This window comes from Penicillium cataractarum, assembly GCF_028827025.1.
Source record: "Penicillium cataractarum strain IBT 29864 chromosome Unknown utg000007l, whole genome shotgun sequence".
Taxonomy (NCBI): domain Eukaryota; kingdom Fungi; phylum Ascomycota; class Eurotiomycetes; order Eurotiales; family Aspergillaceae; genus Penicillium; species Penicillium cataractarum.
In genome coordinates, this window is record NW_026622743.1 from 4,346,447 (window position 1) to 4,366,014 (window position 19,568).

Here is a 19,568-nt window from a genome sequence, read left to right on the forward strand (position 1 = left end):
TCAACCTACCCTAAACATTGCGGTAAGATCATTCGATCCGGCGTTTTGACACCGCATTAGATATGCAGTGAAACGCCGGATTTGCACCATTTTGAGCCGGATTCACAGCCATTGAACAGAATGCTCCCCCGAACCTAGATTTGTAAGCTTGTCTCAATTCCGAAAGGACATTTGTACAATAAGTATCACCAATATCGTCAGAGCGTACACGGCCGGAATAAACACTATAAATGTCCTAGGTAAAGGCTGGAGAATCGTTCGCTCGCGATGTACTCATTAAGGACGGGCGGAAGCTACCCGAAGCACCGCCTCCCCTGCTTCCCACGCCAGGCTACTAAACACCGCCACTAAACGTTTAGAAACAGCCTGTAAGGGCAGATTAAAAAGTCTCACTCAGGCATTATGCTACTATTTACCTGTGGGTAGTGGATTCATCCCCTGGCAAATATATTCGACCTCGCGGTAGCGGTATAAGGGTTGTCTACGGTGGAACGTTCTGGAGGCGAATAGGGAGAAGGGTAAGATACGATTGATATTAATTAGTTTAACCAGTACAAAAGGAGTGGACGGTTACCACAACTCGGCAACCAATAAAGCAATTCCGCGAATAAAGATCTCAAACAGTAAGCACCTCCTAGGTGCCGCTAAAGATAGGCCCGTATGCTGTTGACGAGGACAAGACCTGTTACTGTGTCTCTCAGCTACGCAGAGCTCAATAACAAGCGACGGAGGTAAGCGCACGGCTGTGGTAGCTTTGAAAAGCCCTTTAATCATCGAACTTGTGCTTGTCGTTGGAGACGGCGATACACTGTACCGTAGAATTCGCTTAGTATGAAATACAGACTAGGCATTAAACCAGAGGGAGCTCACCTTGTTGCCATTGCCGGGACAGCATGCGAAAGTTCCCTTGCACACAGCACCGTTATCTTCATGGGTATGGCAGAGGCCTTCGCCGCCTCCACCTAGGCCGAGGGTTCCCAGAACCCCATCAACGGTACCGACAAGGCTATCAACAAGATTTCCAAGCTGTCTCTTTTCGACCGACGGATCACCCCCAGGGTAGATGTTGATCTCCGAGCAACAAGCCAGGATTTGGGAGCCGCATTGCTGCGTGATATCGAGCGACTTAGGTGGATCACTTTGGCCAGGCATAGCAGCTGCGGCCACCGCGAAGGTAAGAAGTCCGATAGTTGTAAAACGCATCTTGATCACGTAGCTTTAGAAGCGGTAGAAAGAATGAATGGAGATATGATCTTGTGGAGGAAACTTTGGATTGAGAGGAACTGTAGTGAGAAAAAACCGGGAGAACAGGCACGCTTTATACCTCGTCTCACCCCACCATTCAGGAAATAACCGTCCTACCTCACTATGCTACCTTCTCAAGACTCCTTGACTCCATTCCGAATACTTTCTTCCTTCGCCCTTCGCTCGGACTATGATCCTTTATCCAAGCATCCAGGATTAGCCTCTGTTCGCATTCCTGGCAAGTGAAACTGGCAATCCATTCAAGGGTTCAAGGGCGTATTGATATCGGTAACTAAAACCCTGATAAAATCTATTCAAACGTTGCACCTCTATCACTGTGGCCTTGAGTTCCAGGAGTGCATTAGGAGATAGAATATTTTGGCTATATCCGTCTTTGCATTCTTGGTAACCTGGATGCTAACCCAAAGTCTGACGCGTTGTTGTCCATGAGAATGCGACTTATCAAATTATCTTGGAAATGAGATACCGGGATCTCAGCCTGATTAATCAAAATAAGGTGGTACCGGAAATATCATGCCCCTGGTTCCTGGTTAGCACTCTGCCCTCAGACATATTGCAAGCAAAAGAATGCCTGGTGCTTACGCAACCCCTAATTATAGCTAGACAAGCTCGATCAAATCATTGTCAGAAAACTCCTTTAGTATTTAAGTAGTGGATTTTCAGTCCGAAAGCAATCTCATACACATATAAGTGAGTTTTTTATTGCCTTCAATATTCTCCTAGCGATCTGTCCGGAATAGTAACGAGGGAAAAGGAGGTATATCCATTTTTGGAAGGGATCAATATAATGGGAGACAAGAATCCTTTACCACGCATCCTGCTGAGAGTGTGACAGAAGTTTCCTGGAAATGATCGAGTTACATTCTTATAGAGTAACGGCATGGGACTGTAACTCTGCGTTGGACTTCCGCAGAATGCATAGCGGAGGTGACCAGAATACTCTACCCCGTTATACTGTATTGACACTTATAGCTTACGGAAAGGGAGAACATGGTGTAAATAGCTTATTTGACGGGTTTAAAAGCCGTAGTCACTTCACCCTAGAATGCTAGGACAGCACTATTCACGAAGAATGCGAAGGTCAACAAGGTCAATTCTGGATCACAGACCCAGTGTTCCTGATTTTAGGCAAGGGAGGGGAGGCAGATCATACAGAATAGCGTCAATTATTTGTAAAATTACCTATGAAGGATATATGTTAATGGTATCGTTTCGACTAGGGTGAGACGAGGTATAAAGCGTGCCTGTTCTCCCGGTTTTTTCTCACTACAGTTCCTCTCAATCCAAAGTTTCCTCCACAAGATCATATCTCCATTCATTCTTTCTACCGCTTCTAAAGCTACGTGATCAAGATGCGTTTTACAACTATCGGACTTCTTACCTTCGCGGTGGCCGCAGCTGCTATGCCTGGCCAAAGTGATCCACCTAAGTCGCTCGATATCACGCAGCAATGCGGCTCCCAAATCCTGGCTTGTTGCTCGGAGATCAACATCTACCCTGGGGGTGATCCGTCGGTCGAAAAGAGACAGCTTGGAAATCTTGTTGATAGCCTTGTCGGTACCGTTGATGGGGTTCTGGGAACCCTCGGCCTAGGTGGAGGCGGCGAAGGCCTCTGCCATACCCATGAAGATAACGGTGCTGTGTGCAAGGGAACTTTCGCATGCTGTCCCGGCAATGGCAACAAGGTGAGCTCCCTCTGGTTTAATGCCTAGTCTGTATTTCATACTAAGCGAATTCTACGGTACAGTGTATCGCCGTCTCCAACGACAAGCACAAGTTCGATGATTAAAGGGCTTTTCAAAGCTACCACAGCCGTGCGCTTACCTCCGTCGCTTGTTATTGAGCTCTGCGCAGCTGAGAGACACAGTAACAGGTCTTGTCCTCGTCAACAGCATACGGGCCTATCTTTAGCGGCACCTAGGAGGTGCTTACTGTTTGAGATCTTTATCCGCGGAATTGCTTTATTGGTTGCCGAGTTGTGGTAACCGTCCATTCCTTTTGTACTGGTTAAACTAATTAATATCAATCGTATCTTACCCTTCTCCTCATTTAACATAGGCATATCTATGCATAGTAGGCTATAACGACGTATAGTCGGATGGCTCCCTAAAAACTTTATGTGTATTGGAAAGCACCATGTACTCCTTGGTCGGGCTTTGGACGTAAGCCGGAAACCGTATTTTCAGCTTCTGAGGGTCTTGGCATTCTTCCTACAGTAGGTTAAGAAGCGGTTTCGGTCTGCTAATGTGTGACTATTGTTCCCACGGGTGCGCTACCTCGAAAACCTTTTTGAATGTCTTTTTCATGATTACCAAGAAACTTTGATTCACTCAAAGTCCGAATTGGTGAAGAGATGCTAACTAACGACTTACGTCCTTGAGCGAGGCCGTAAGATTCAACCCTGGAAAGATGAAAGCAAGCGCTATGTCCCTTCCCTGTCCCACGAGAGCAACTAAAGTACTTTACCTTACTGTCAAGTTAGTTCGGCGCTATGAAAATAGGATCGACGGGGTGGGGCCCATAGGCATTCCCGGCTAGGGCCCGAAATAGTATAGTCATTGAGACGCCACTGCTTATCGGGACGGATTCCTATTGGCTGGAGGGGATATCGTCAAATGAGAACCATGTGGCGTCTGCAAGACAGCCGATCAATCGATAGCCAATCAATTGGTCCATAGTGGCTTATCAACCCCTCGTTTAATTAAATCACTCAACCACACTGACCTATCTGCCCCTACTGAACCAACCACTCACTACCTACAGTATGGTCTGCATTGAGTTTCACGTCTAAGATCGTTACTTCGAAGCAGTCTCGTAAGCTTAATAATACTCATGTGATGGGATATCGGCAGACAAGTCCCAATCGTCGTTGAGTCATTGTATCCAAGGGCGCAATGTTCAAAAAAGTCACGCAAAACATGATCGCATAATAGTCGACCCATGCACAGTCATCTAGGGCTCATGCCCTGTACAGTTGTCGGCAGAAAGGAAATTATTCACTAGGTAACCTGGCAACAGCGTCATACCTAACCCTTCTGCGACGATCTCTAGTATACTCGACTATTCTAACATGGCGTTTCTGCTACCGTTGCAGCTATCCCTTACGCCGAAAATATCCTTCCTAGGTAAGAGGAAAAGCCATACTGATGCTTACTACATTCTTTGGGGTCTTAAGCAGTCTTCTTACTGAATTACACTTTGCGATGAGTCTCAGGTCAATGTTATATATAACATCCTTCACTGCAAAGATGACCACCACGGAAGAAGAAGGTTGACGGCACGGTAAGGTAATCTAAGCAGAGAAACCAACCAGACTAAAAAACCAAACAGCTGCACTTAATTAGATTGAACACGAGCGTTTGAACACCAGCGAAGTTCAAGGACATATTCAACTGCCTCTCGGTGATGTTAATATATGTAGGTTAAACTTGAGGAGCCATTTGCCCTGGAAAAGCCGGCTAGAGAGAAACTCAAATCGTATTAGCTCGAAAGTTCTGGGGTTATAACTGCATAATAGAAGCCGAGAGATCCTCTCTCGAGTTTCTATAGTATGACAGTGTCGAGCAGTTCTCTTTGTCCGCGCAGGACGACTCTGTAGCGCGGCTTATATGTTATTTGCTCAAGAACAATTTAGCAGTTCCAAGTGCCGTGGTATAAGCAATGTATCTTTCAAATCGAGACTAAACCATAACATCACCTACCTTCTCCTCTCGGTGAATCGTCATCTCTGGGCTGGTTTTCGCATGATAAAATGTTTAGATAACGATTTTGCCCGAACCTATGATACAGAGTAGATACTAACGTAGATTAATTTACAGGTACAGTCTTTTAAGCTCGAAAGGTCAATCTTAGAATAGCTAAAGCAAGGAGAAAGACAATATTGCTTGCTAGTGGTGTGGCAGTCCTCAGGATATACGATTATGAAATGCAGAGAATTGCACAGGAATATTTGCACTTCGGTATCGCGGATATACAGTTTCATTCTGCTTAAGTTCAATAGATAGATAGAATGCTGTTTTGCGAGCATTTACGACTCAGCTTGCGAGAACAGACAGAGTCGATAAATGTTTATAGTATGTAGTTCAAAAAAATTGAGGGTATTTTGAAGTGCGGGCTATTGGTAGCTATAGTTTCCATCCAATTACTTGGGGTCATTGCCAGTCCCTCACACTGCGCGATGGTATAGTAGAACACGTGAATGCTGTTATACGTCTTATTTCCTACGTCCAGTTACTAATTTAGCACTTCCTCGTGACTCAACACTGCAATAGATTGAGCAAGCGCTCCAGGTAGCGCAGCATCAATGAAAAAGTCATGTTAAAAGATATATAACGGCTGTTGGATAAGGATGTTGCATCAATATATAACATATGCCATAATACTAAAATGCCCTAGGATAAACACCGTAACCACAATCGATAGCTCGAAAGACGTCAGGAGAATACATCGTATTGATTTGCAGTCTTACACAATGGAAAAATCTCAACAATCGATCAGAGAGCGGTAACAGCCGGAAGATTTCCTCAGCAGATGACTTTTGCCAATCGTGGCAGTATCTTTTCAATATCAGATCAGAGCCCTAATAGAGCGAAAGCATCATATCAGAAACCCATTCATTTCAGATTTACCCCTTAACCTTTAGGTCACATAAAAGGGGGTTGATGTTATGAGGCCTGCCTTCATCCGGAGTGTTTAGCGACTGAACTAGCGACAGACTAGGCGCTTTGATCTCATACCCACTGCGCTTGAAAGAGCTCTTTCGGGACTTGTTGATTTGATCATGAAAGCACATATAACATTCTCTTTTTAATACTTACATATTTTGACTATACCAGGGCTCTATTACCTTTTGACCGGTTAAGCCAAGGGCCTAATACTTCAAGCACACAGTATCAAAATTTCTACCGGATTCCTGGTAATGGAGCAATATACGTGCCTAGAATTTTCCAATGGAATTCGGTAGTGTCATTCAATGGATGAGAATGGGATAAAATAAGCCAAAGAATGATTTTCGATAAGCAAGCTGTAGTTCATTCTTCCACGTAAGTCGCCCTTCGTTTATCCCCTTACGGAGCATCTCCGTCAAGGACGTTTGAGGGGGTGGAATTGGCTAGAAATATCTCACTTCATTTCACTGTAGCATATTAATGTCCCTTGCTAATCTTTGGATTGCGGGCGATCGGTAAGACAATAAATTAAAGTATGTACATAACTGTACTTCCTATAAATTGTCAATATTAGCGCAAGAATCCCTCCAAACTCCCATCTCCATCCCAAAATAACCTTGCCCACCACAAGATAGCATGGGCTTTTCCTACGGGATTTCATTAGGGCGACTGTCGCCCGGAGGAAACATGGTAAGTTAACTGAATATCGCCGATTTGATTATCAAAATGGAGATCTCCTGACGAAGTTCACAGCGATCAAGGGAGGCATTTACTATTTATCAAGACACGGAGTCATTGACTTCATCGTGTTCCCTTGAATCTTTGTCCATTTCTCCCACTACTCTCAGTCCACAGAGCCCTCACGTGGACAGCTTATGTGAAAGGACCTTGATTGATCCTATCCCAAGCCCACCCATTGCGACATCAAATTCGAACAGAAAGATGCATATACTGAGCTTGCGGCGCACGGTCAGCTTTGGTGCATTTCTCGACACTTCCGATAGAAATTTATGTCATTCCACCGCATTGCATACGAGTTTGAGCAATCTCAGCGTGCATTCATCCATCGTTGAACAGCTCGATACCGAGAAGCATTCTGCAGAGGTGAAAGGGCACAATCCGAAGTTTCGAACAATGAGCCTGTCATATAACAAGGTGATTGTGTTTATTCGTCGCCTCCTGAATAAACCCAGGCAAGACCAGTCTTTCTGAATATATGGTGATACGATTTGGATTTTAGGGATATTCTTACCCAATGGAAGAGTTATTGTCGGGGAGATTTCAAATCAGTGAACATTCTCACTAAATGTGTAACTGCATCCAATCAATATTAGCTCTATATGAAAATGTTTCATATCTCGCGAAAGCGGAATATGGGTGGGCGGGTATCAAATTTTATAGAATGAGAATTTTTGAACAGCGGGGCCAGTGCAATTTGTAGAGGAAGTAATTACTGTAATGCAATCGCTTGTTATAGCACGATTTTCAACATGAACGGAACTATGCACGATATCTAATTCCTTGACTGGGGATCCCCCGCAACAGAACCACAGAGCGCGGCGAATATAAAATCAGGCTATAGTACTAGAAGCATAGTTTATGCATTTCCAAGAAAAAGGTGGAGGGAGAACAGAAAATCTAACCTAACCGGTGACTCACAAATTTCATCTCAGAGCTGCTCCTTGTTAAAACTAGCCTTATATACAGATAGTGGTATTAGACTGGATATATACGTGAATGCACCTCTATATTGGATATTGCACTATTCACCTCATATTCAGTTAGGAATGATCATATGTATGTATTCTATCCTGGTTGCGAGAGCGGAAGGGTAGGCGGAAAGGGAACCTATTGGCCGGAAGAGCTACCGCTACATTTAACCCCCTAGATGGAAGGATGCTGTAGAAAATATACCCTGTGTTCCAGCTATTGTGAAGTAGCTAGGGGTACAAATAAGGAGGAAACGATGATGTTAAATTTAGAGTCAGAAAAAATACGAGTAGTCATAAAGTAACGATGAACATCTTTTGTTCTAGCTAGGCTTATACTCTGCGCGGTCTAAGACCGTCAAGGAGACACATTCTTGCGACGTACATATTCACTCGCTCATTACAGCCAGTTCTGGATCAAAGAGTCCACATTAGGTACTCCAAACAGGTTCATCGTTAAATCAACTATTGGTTTTAACCAGACCTATGCTATTTGCGGCTAACCCCTACAAAGAAAAAGCATATTCCTATGTTAGGGTTAGATTTCCAGAATGATGTCAAATCGACGTTTATATAAACTTGAAAAATCAGTTAATACTATCCGTAAAGTTCACATGGCATGACCGAAGGAGGGATAAGCATTTACCTCACAGCTTCATAAACAGGGACCTAGCTTTGTATCAAGTTGAATGTATATAATTTACCTCATTTGGATATATTTGCCATTATAGCGATATATTACTCTTCCTCCCGTGCCATTTTAATATCTCTTGCTTTCCGAATCTGCTTGTTTGATGCTGTACTAATTCTTTTTAGCCAAAGCGTAATTCACCTGAGTGATCCCGTCCCATCAGAGTCTTCGGTTACTTGCACAGGAGTACAGTACTCTAAGATCCCACATTCCAGCTACTATGATACTATTTTAACACTAGTCAAGGGAGTTTCTATCATTTAACATACCAGGATGATCGCGTAAACAACAACATACTTATGCTATCCATGGTGGGGCATAAAGAGTTGACTAACGCGACCAAAACCGACTGCACGCATTGCGAGAACTTGTCAGGCCCTTTCTTGTTTCACTCATGAGAGCTACGCGCTATTCCGTTTTCTAATGTGTTCATCATGAGTGCTATGTCCCAAACAAGAGTCGCCAACGCTAATGCTCGGGAGGCTTATGCAACACCGTTGAGTGCCGCCGATGATGGACTCTATCATCCAGCAAAATATTCGCATGGAGCGGATACTATTTATCAGGGTGCGCAGACTAACCAAGCCCCTACCACCTTACAGGTAGCGCCTTTGGTTACAAATGCAATAGTGACAAGTACGCCACAGTCACCAGCGTGGGATACAGCTAGACTCGCCGAGACCGGAATTCCGGGCTCTACAGAGAAGCTAGCCATGGCGACAGATATTTTTCAGAGTTCCTCAATTACTCTACCAAATGGAGCCCCATCAGCAACCACGTTCGACTTTCCAGTCACGTCTACAACATCGGTGGCGAACAATCTACCACAACGGAAAGAATCAGCACTCAAAGAATCTCGCGTTTACCATCTGTTGGTTATTTTTCTTGTTGCCTCTCTCATAATACTCATGATTATGGGTTGGTTCAAGCGACAGGCCGAGCGAGAGAAACCTATACTTATAACATACCAACAGCCTACCATTAACCCGACCGTTCCGAAGCAACACTTTGCGGCAGCCCTCTCTCAATCCAAAGGTCTTACGACGGGTTTCCTGGCAATGAGTGCTGAAGCGATTAGTGCAATCTAAGCTTCCCTTTCCTCGGCGAAATCAAACTCTAAAACGTGTCTTAACTCTAGTGCTACAACGTTTCAGACAAGGCGTTCATTAATAGAGAGGTTTCTTGAACAAAAGATCCGGATTACTATGCGCATGGTCAGGAAAATTTCTAATTTTCGTCGCTGGATTTCCGATCCACTAGGGAGACACAGGGATGATGATAAAAGCTTGTTGAGAAGGACGAGGACATAACAGCAAGGTTATCATCCCTTAAAGAGGAATCCAAGAGGCTCGCCACGTGATAGCGTCGACGAACAGACTCATTCGGATATAAGCCACAGAGTCGCGAGAAAAATTCGGCCCCCACCGCCAGCAATAATTGTCGAGCGGACTCGTCGCAATAATAAAAGTGGATTGAAAATCAACGTACCTCGCAGGCCAATATCACCAGATACAGACTACTTAGAGGATGTCTGTGCAGCAAGCGAGAGTTCCGATACGTTAAGAGGATCAGAGACCAAATCCCTGCAAACGATTGACGAGTGCCACGGAAGCGGCCAGTCACCGAGTGTGGGACTACTAAGATTGAACGTATATCGTATCGAGATGGAGTTCCTCCCACGCCCAAATACTCAGCTAGGGGTGAACCAGGGAGATGAGGTTGTCCTGACTCGTGTTTTTGATGACGGTTGGGTAGGTTGGCATTCGAGCCCGTATTTGAAGCTTTAAGCTGATTAACCTCTGCAGGCATTTTGTGAACTGTTACGTACAAAGAAGCAGGGGCTTGTGCCCCGTGCGTGTCTCTCCGTGTGGCTCTCTCGGCGCAACAATACCCCACCTAGCGTGACATGTGTGCAGCTAGTCCCTTCAGCGGCAAATAGTCACACAAATTCGCGACCCACTACACCTGTTTCGCCACTTTCATCTAGTTCCCCGGTTTTCCCTCGATTTTACAGCTGTGGCTCCTCGACAGAAAGTCTGTCTTAGAGCGTGTGTTCCAGGTGCAAGCTTCAACCCATGCATTCGGAGAGAGACTTGGGAAATTACTGGATTGTGGGATATATTGGGTTGCGACCAGGGGCTGCCAGCATTGCGATTACTTTTTGTGTGAATATTAATACGCATGTAGGCTAATTTAAAGCGTAAAGAATCTCGACTTGGAGCTATTTCTTGGATAAATTCGTTTTGATATCTTTAATTCCACTGGGGACGGGGGTATTCTATCAACGAGGAATTATATGCGAAGGTAACCTCCTAGCATATTATTTCAATCTGTTATAGAATCAAAGTATAGAATGTCTCTGTTGGTAAGTATCTCGATGGACCACACTTCGATATATATGTCAAAAGTTGACTACGTCGTCAGCATGACATTCTGCGGATTTATCTCTCCAGGAAACGTCGGCGACCAACATGTATTTTCAAGATCTTCGCTAGATTAGTAGTTTTGTGAGCATGATTTTCATTACATACATGTTCATGATACGGAAGTTTCAAAAAAAATTGCTCAATAATTTTGCATCAGACCAGCACTGATTTTGGTTTTGATTAGGCTACTCGAAATAGTGACACCCGACCGCTTAGGCTATCCTGGGAGCTTAGTTGTATTTCGAATCACTCCGAGCGCACCCACCGATTCACTGACCTTCGATCTCCTTCCCTTCACATTCAACATCTACATCATTTAATATCCCTCTCTCCATTCCTTGGAAACCTATTTTATATACTCATAATCTATATTAGAGTTCACCAAATTTTTGCTTTAGGTGACAGGGGAGGAGCTGTTATTCTTAACCATAAGGCTTTACTTTATTTGGATATAGAGTGCCTCATAATGTAGGATGCGGCGTAGGAAGTATCACTAATAGTAGAGAAATCCCTGACAGTGTACTGTACGTGTTTGTGATGACCCTTGATCGCTACCGCTACCCCACATCTTGGCGCAAAAAATGTTTCGAGCGCTTCCCCTTTGGTATATCAATACGAGTCGAAGAGTTCCTAAAGTCCGAGGTCACTTCCTATAGGATCACTGGATTATCTAGGGGCAAAATCTAGACCTAGCTGTAAGTCTGCCTTCAGCGAAGTGTGCATATCTCCATAGATCCAGTACGCGTGAGCTCATAATTTGAATCCTAGAGGGGCTTGCATTTCCATGACTCATGCTAGCGCCGGTTTCACTCAAGGACTACAGCGGTCCACGCGCATCAACATATCTGGTTCTCAAGCTATTTTACCGATTGGTCAGTTCTCCTGCTACACTCGTAAAGGTCCAGAAGAGAAGTCCATTAATCTTGTTTTTGCCTATCTATCACAAGAGGAGATCTCATTTAACAAAAGACATTTTGCCTCTGTCTCAGTTTATCAGGGCGCCACATGGTATCCGTGCACCGTAGGCGAAAAATGATTTGATACAACTCGTGTGGGAGATCAAATTGGCCTGGTAGATGGAGAATGATGTCCAATTTTCAATTTCCATTATGGCCCGTATCTCTTTTGATCGATGTTAGGGCGCCCCAGGCCCCCTTACCTCCACACCCGCAATACTTTGTATTAAATACAGCAACGTACAGCTTGTTAGCCTGTCGGAAGTTCAACAGGAAGGAATTCGATCGCTCACGAAAATACTGAGCTCAGTATATAGCCGAAGTCTATGATAATGCATTGTTATGGAATTTGAAATTATAGTTACTGTAACAGCTCAAATTTTGCTCTTATCTCATTCCGATCGCTTCAATAAGACAACCTATGATCTTGAGGCAAAGGTTTAGAAAGGCCTAAGTACTTGAAATTCATTACGAATTTAACGGATAGAAGACGTGAATGAATGAATGAACCATGTCGGGCAATGATGCGATTTCATCATTTCCGCGCTCGAAAATTACCAGGGGGTGAATGGCATACGTCTTCAACTGGCAAGAAAATGCATAGCTATCAGACACCCTTATCATTAGCTATTGGAAATATTCTGAGTGCAATTACTACTTTGTAAGACCGATTCCTGTTCGGTCTCAAACTTCAGTGTCGTAAATGACAGACTCAAGAACAAATGAATAGGTCATAGTAAGAGATGAAGAGCACAGAGGCTCATTGGCCTTTCTGAATCTCATGGACAGGAGAGTTTTGTGACTCATGTTGCGCTAAGATATTATTGCAGATCAGCCATGCTTTCTTTGCGGAGGTGTCACTGTTGGACATGAATTTGAGCCAGCGCAAAGCTTTTTGAACCTGCACGAGAACGCTTCTCTCCTCGCTAGATTGACCTTCAGAGTGCAAAAAGAGTTCGATCATAAGGACAGTAATAGACATCATGATATAATGTAGCACCAGCCAACATGGGGTGGTACCATAGAGCCAGGCGAGATCGACTGTGGATGGCAGAAGGTCTAGCATTTCGCAAGCTGCTCGCACGCAGAGCTTTGCCGCAGCTTGATGGAAAGATTGCGGAGGATGTGGCCTAGTTGAATCATAGGCAAGATAATGCAAACATGGCTTGTTGACGACGATCCTTGCAGCATAGAAGCGAAACCCAAGACTTACAGTCTGAGGTGAGCAAGACCGCACATTATGGGTCGTGGTGAAATTGAACTCTTGCGGAAGGTGTAAAAGCCATTGATTCATTGAATCATTAAAGCTTGAGATGGTAATCTCAAGATCCGGAGAAGATATATGAGGCGGCTGTGGAGAGTACAAGATTCCGATAACCTTGTGTGTCAGGTGCGACAAGTCCACGGTATGAACAAAGAACAGGGAGATCTTAGGGGTCATAGAAGTCTTGGAAGTCACAGAAGTTGCCGAAGTCGTAGTAGCTCCATACTTGGTTACTTCTTGTGTAACTCGTTCATCTGAATTCGCCTTACGCGACTCAGAACCAGCTATTTGATCGCCGCCTGCTAGCCTTGGACCTGTTATATGGTCGGATATACCGGTGAAAAAAAGAAATGGTCTCAAAAGTTGGTTACGTGCGTAAACATCAGCGTGAAGGTGCCTTATAGCGTTGTCCGCTAGGTCCTCTTCACGATAAGGCATCGGTATCGGCGTGGTACAGAAACGTGTGTCGGTCTTGGGTGGGCGACCAGTGATCGCCTGCAACGAGGAGTCCATCACGAAGAGCGTCCACCACACGCGATAGCGAATCTCTCTTGTCGAGAATTGGACTTCAATTGACGAATTACGGAGATGAAGCCCCATTGCCACTGCAGATTGAATAGCTGTGCCAAGCATTCGCCCTGCCCTAGTATCGAGATATTAGTTCACAAACACATTTTATCAGTGACAATCACAGCAAAATAACGAGGTACTAACCTATTGATCTCCGCTATGCTCAGGAGATAGAATGCTGCAAGACCTTCCACTTGCACCTGTTGTAGATCTGGAGAGTCCCTCAAGGCGACGTGATCAATGCCTAATTGCCATGCGCGTGAAAAGTAGATACCGTGGTGTCCTGTGCTCTTTCCATGATAGGTTCTTGCTAATGGGGAGATCTTCGCAGCAATGGCAAGCACAAGATTCAATAGAGCCATCCACCGCCTTCCAGGCCTGGCGTTAGGACTCGAGAAGTAGGATTGATATTGCCAACAGAACGTTAGCTTTCCAATCACTGGAAATTCGGGATGAATAGTTCGAAGATAATAGTTAACAAGTTGATCTGCCTCTTCTCTGGGTGGTCGAGTCCATTGAAAACCGTCTTCAAGGGTCTCGAGCTTGGCCTCGTCTTGAAAATAGTTCATCGCGGAGATTGACGGCGGGTAGGTTTCGTCCCCCGGCCCGAGACCGGATTTCATGGCAAGGTACCGCGTAAGTTCAAAAAGCCATGCTATTGCAGAGTGTTCGCCAATAAAGCCCATCGCTTGCAGGCGTTGGCTACTATTGAAATCTTCGTCTGTATGACCCTTGATTGTAAATGAGATATCGACGCTTCCGATTTTAGTGTCGTACGTTGTAGTCCTAAGACATGAATTGACTGGACTGGCAGACCGAGCCTTTGAATACACTGTGGGTTCCACTTCGATTCCTAGGTCATTAAAGACATGTTGGACTTTTTGCGCGGACGAAATGTCAAGTCCCGGGTATATCTCATAAACTAGATCTCGGTAAAGCTGATTCTGGGCAGACAATTCTGCTATTTTCCTATGGAGTCCGTTTAGAGGCATACAATGTCTCTGTTAGTGATGGAGGCCTCCACCTACCGATCCAAAACATCCCGGCTGCGAAGCCCGTAGATACAATCGACTCCCTTTTCCTCACACCGTTGGCACGGCTGGCGTCCGGTGCACTTAGCTTTCTGCTCTCGGCAGTGGCTACACGCTTGCCTAGCTCTGAGCTTGCCCGGGGCTTCGGCGTGAGCCGCTCGGGGAATGGGGACTTTGGGATTTACGATAGAGTTGCCGACTCGACGAAGGAATCCCGTTTGACTGCCCGCAGGTCGGTAAGGGAACTTAGGTAGCGCCGATGAGTGGGAGCCGGCTGGCGCTGATGTAAACTGCGGGGTGATTTGGAACAACGGGGAGTCGAGCAGTTCCTGGGAGGGTTCCTGACTCGCCATACTTGTATCTGAAATAAGTGGCGGGAAGGCTGCACCCGGTACAGCCAAACCTCCATTCGATTTTCACAGGTCCGTTCAGCTTTCGCGATGACATGAAGTTTTTTGAGCTCTCTGTGTTTTCTTCGAGGCATCAAGCTAATCTATAAGTACTTACCAAACAAGGGAGCCGTAACAAATGCACAGCAAAAGTACTAGAGAATAGAAAAGAGAATAAAGCTGCAGCAGGATGATCGAACATGCCTCTCATCATGAAGTTGGTATGCACCCTAGCGCTGAAAAATCGACATTTCTCCAGTAACGTCCAGGGGCTCCCTAGTTACGTCCGCCGTGTTTACTATTTGATCCAAGGGATATATGGGAGCGCAGAGGGGCTTATTTCCGATATTCTTGTTTCCTGTAGTTAGCTATCATGATAGACAACAAGAAGCTTTTCCTTCTTGCCGGCGCATTCAATTGATTCTAGGGAGCCGTGGGGTCACGCGTCAGACACCATATGGTCGACTTTTGTCTATATCCTGCCAGTTGGTCTCTATAGAACAGCTGCGATCTGACGGACACAGGTGTAAGTTATTCGAGGCATTGAAACCCTCCGCTTATTGTGACCTCGAAACTTTCACAAGTTTGCATTTTAATGTCGATTTTCAAAATCCACAGACACACACTAGTCAAACTATGCCACTATTTAGTCTAATTTCATGCTGGATGAGTCCATTTCGTTCAGTGAGAGTCTGTGCGTGGCGCTCACAGTAAGATAGAAGTCTGAGGCCTGAGACTCACTAAATTGATCCGTGAAGGCTAATGTTCTGGTGCAGTAATTACTTTTGCAAACGGTTGGTCATCGCGTAGAGTAATATTTCCACGTAATATTAAGGTACGGCCTCTACAAGTAAGTGGTAGACGGTCTTATGAATACACAGGATTCTATTAATCGCCACTAGGCTTCCTAGATAAGATGCGTCCCCTCTAGGGCCAGGGGCTTCAAAAAGTACCAAGTCTCTGGAACCTGAACAGAAGAGCTGGAACAACACTTGACATCTGACCTTAAGTAGGTCTCAATGCCGTGAGAAAGCTAACAGCATGGACTACATAGCTCGGGCCTACTTCAAAAATGGATAGTAGGCAAGTATCGAGACAATGAATATCGAATGATACGGAATGGTAGGTAATCTGGGATGGAGAAAGTGCCCCCAAAGTAAGTATCGAGGTCGGAGCTTCTCGGTAGTAAAGTGGACAGGACCAACAGCGTTTTTCCCTTTACGGAAGGTAGCGTTCTTTTGACACAGATGACACACACCATCGAGTCGCCTTTGTCAACCTAAGCCTTCGGCTACATTATCCAACCAATAGGAATTCCTCCTGCACCGATGACGGGATTTGAATTGCGCTGCAACCTTTTCTCAGCCGCAAGGGACCGTAATGCCAAGCATTTATCACACGCTATACTAACTTTGGAAAGAGACAGAAAGCTCTTACCCGTGGCTTTGATCAGCTTGATTCGCCTTTCTCCACCCAAATCGCCGGCTAAATCATCCAACTAATAACAATTCCTCCCGTACCGAAGACGGGATTTGGACCATGTTGCCTTACTATCATACAGTATACAGCCTTTGGCAGGAGACGCAAAGGCCCTTGCGTTTTGTCATTGCGTGACAGATAAATTTCACCTGACCTCAAAACAAAGAGTGGCTCTGCTAAAGGTAGGGGATATTCTGTATCTCAATTGCTAACCATGCGTCTAGACCGTTATAAAAAGAATTGAGGACAAATCCGTGGAATATAGCGGACGATCCAGAATTTGCATTATATTAACAAAATATTTCTTCCCAACGCTAAAGGAAACCATGCCAACAACGTTCCTGAGGTGCGGTCACATGACTACAACGTCGTTTGCGATGTTTCGGGAGTCGATTATTTCGGGAACTTGGGCAGATCCATTGAACGCGATTAACACCTGACTAGGAAAGATTCCATTTCTTAATCAGCCGTGGCAAAAACTGGATAAATCTCAATGGTGGCAATGAATTCAACGGAACATAGTCATAGCAAACTAGCCAAAATATTAAACCCGGGTCGCAAAGTAAGCTCTTTCATCCAACGGGCCATCTATCCACCCGCTCACTGCATCAAAATTCTCTGGCACAACATGGCAAATTTGTTTAGCGTAAAAGAGTAGAACTCTGTATACAAACATGTAATCAAACTTGGATAACAGAAACCTTTGCTGGCTCCTTAAAGCGCCCGTTCACCGGAGCAAATTGTCCCCCATTTGTCCCAATAAAGACTTTACTTCCCCTCCTATCTAGTACACAACAGGTTGGTCCAGCGAGGGCCGTTGAATTTCCGGCTCCAAAAACCTCAAGAATCTTTCCTTCGGTGGTAAGTTTCAGTACCTGATTTTCGGTGCTGGCTGCCAGATAAACAATTCCGTCTTGGGATATATCCAGATTGTCAACTCCAGACTTGTTTATGACCAATTCGGAGGGGCCGGTCGCACTTGCAGTTTCGCTAAGAGGTATCCGACGTAACTGGCCTTTGGTGACACTCGCATAGTAGAGATATCTATCAAATACCTTGATCCCATTCACCCCCATAGCCGGGCCACCAGTGATGGGAAGCATCGATTCTTCGGAAAGGGCCGGGCTGTAACGTGATGTTCGCAAATCTAGCTTCCATATTATTCCCCTGGGACTTTCGGAAAGGAGAAGGTACGAAGACACTCTGCTTCTAAACAAGGTAGAGGCTCCAAGCGCCTTGGCCTCGACAATGTCAACCAATCTGGTAACCGTGGGGACTCTTTGCGTGCCTTGGCAGTCAGATATAGTTTCGTTGTGATGCTGAGATGTAAAATCGATTTTCCAGACGCTAAATGAGCCTGGAACGGCAGAGAATGTCTTCACGTCAAATCCACCAGTCACTACTGTGAAAACATCTTTGGTGACTTCTGTGATACCAAAACAGCTAGAAATTCCAGCGTCTTCACCACGAAAATCGAATATAAGCCACGCTGTACCTTTTCGCGGATCAATCGACCACACCTCAGGAACGTCGATGCGAGTCACCAAGACAATGCCATTATGTCGGAGTACAATATTGTCAACAAAGGAACCGTTGGCAGAGAATTGATAGAGGTTGCTGATGTGGTCATGCAGAGTAGTCGAGGCTTGATAGGATGAATCAGCCGAAACAGCCTGCGCGCGCGAAATAACGAATGGCATTAGAGCGACAAGAAGGCAGTAACCGGTCAAATTCATGATGGTATATAATCGTGAGTTTTGAAGTATCCAGATGGGCGGTGGTAGGTCCGGCGAGAAGTTCACGGTGTTGCAGCTTTCTATATGACGCCTTGAATTCACGCAAGCATGCCATGCCCAAAAGTGCTCCAAAATAGGAACATTCTTTGATATGTGAGATCATTTTGTTACATCCATTCAGGAGGGGGCTTTCGGGCCAATAAGGCATGCAAGCAGACGTGAAGGAATGTTTGCATAAAGGTAGAAGCTGTGTTTGAAAAGGTACATTGACTCAGGGAAATCTCAACAATGACGCAGATCCAGCTCCCCCTGACTTCTTGAGCTAAACCTGTCAAGCGTGGCCTATTGGACATAGTCTGTTTGTACGATAATGGATCTCATAGCGCAGAAAGACTTGTGGAACCGGTTTGAAGTACTTTGGCCACTCGCACTATGACCATCACAGCTGTGGTCTTGGTGTAATGTGGCCTGGGCCAAACACTTGCGATTTCAGGGTAAAATTCCAAGCCTCGGCATGATTTGGGTCAACATAGCCGCGTGCCTCAGAGATCTAGCCAAGCGAGTATACAACCGTCGTTTTGAACAAGGGCGTACTGGTTGGAGATATTTGGCGAGTAATGTTGGATCCAAAAATCCTGATTTCTGTGAGAGGACATTCCAGTGGCCAGCTAAATACAGACATGTAACTATCATATGGCCATTGCAGCAGGCCCAAACCTCGCAACAAAGGCATCAACCGGGGTGATCTACGCTGCATCGGAGAAAGTGGGCGCTAGGGTCAAATTGGAAGGACAAGGGAGATGGCAAAGATGAAAAAGCAAATGGAGAGGAACAAGCACTTTATAGGCTTTGGTCTGAAATAGGAGGTTTACCGAGTTCCCTTCTGCGGAAAGTGCGGGAGGTGATTTGCTCTAGAAGCACCTGGCACTCCGTTTACTCAATACTTCTAATTCAAATGAGAACTTCCATTCCTAGAAAATTTTCAACGCAATTTAACGTAGAAACCTTCACGGACTGCATCCGTGCCGGTGACTGCAGATGGTATAATTAATGAATCTCGAATTAAACTTTTTCGCCCATTGCCGACACGTGGTGGTCATTTGATGGGTCCTCAGCCATCCAATCGGATCCACCTCCGAAAAGCGGCGGGGTTATCTGCAGCAAAAGGGCGATGACCATTCCGAACGATAAATTCCTGGACCCGATGAACGCAAGGACGAACCACGGGCTTGGTTGTGTCTAATAATCGTAAGGAGAGGATGATCGACGCATATTGAGAAGGGAAAGGCACGATGACTCGTCGATTATTTCAGGTAGAAATAACGCATTTTCGCATGAATCTGGATTCAAAATATGTCTTTTAGACCACCAAGCGGAATCAGGG

The 19,568-nt window shown here is 45.2% G+C and overlaps 5 protein-coding genes across 5 annotated transcripts; 2 read left to right on the top strand and 3 right to left on the bottom strand.

The window, feature by feature from the left end:
* Window positions 1–766: 766 nt before the first annotated feature.
* N7496_009107 (uncharacterized protein) lies at window positions 767–1,203 on the bottom strand (the record flags this gene model as incomplete). Its single annotated transcript, XM_056702026.1, has 2 exons — window positions 767–808; window positions 871–1,203. 2 exons carry the CDS (start codon window positions 1,201–1,203, stop codon window positions 767–769), a joined length of 375 nt encoding a protein of 124 aa, XP_056554089.1.
* A 1,415-nt stretch (window positions 1,204–2,618) lies between these two features.
* N7496_009108 (uncharacterized protein) lies at window positions 2,619–3,055 on the top strand (the record flags this gene model as incomplete). The annotated part of the gene is made up of 2 exons (XM_056702027.1): window positions 2,619–2,951; window positions 3,014–3,055. 2 exons carry the CDS (start codon window positions 2,619–2,621, stop codon window positions 3,053–3,055), a joined length of 375 nt encoding a protein of 124 aa, XP_056554090.1.
* A 5,712-nt stretch (window positions 3,056–8,767) lies between these two features.
* On the top strand, window positions 8,768–9,421 carry N7496_009109 (uncharacterized protein; the record flags this gene model as incomplete). The annotated part of the gene is made up of 1 exon (XM_056702028.1): window positions 8,768–9,421. The coding sequence occupies one exon, from the start codon at window positions 8,768–8,770 to the stop codon at window positions 9,419–9,421; it is 654 nt and encodes a 217-aa protein (XP_056554091.1).
* A 3,054-nt stretch (window positions 9,422–12,475) lies between these two features.
* Window positions 12,476–14,933, bottom strand: N7496_009110 (Zn(II)2Cys6 transcription factor; the record flags this gene model as incomplete). The annotated part of the gene is made up of 3 exons (XM_056702029.1): window positions 12,476–13,622; window positions 13,694–14,518; window positions 14,578–14,933. The coding sequence occupies 3 exons, from the start codon at window positions 14,931–14,933 to the stop codon at window positions 12,476–12,478; spliced, it is 2,328 nt and encodes a 775-aa protein (XP_056554092.1).
* Window positions 14,934–17,128: 2,195 nt separating this feature from the next.
* N7496_009111 (uncharacterized protein) lies at window positions 17,129–18,184 on the bottom strand (the record flags this gene model as incomplete). The annotated part of the gene is made up of 1 exon (XM_056702030.1): window positions 17,129–18,184. The coding sequence occupies one exon, from the start codon at window positions 18,182–18,184 to the stop codon at window positions 17,129–17,131; it is 1,056 nt and encodes a 351-aa protein (XP_056554093.1).
* Window positions 18,185–19,568: the final 1,384 nt, after the last annotated feature.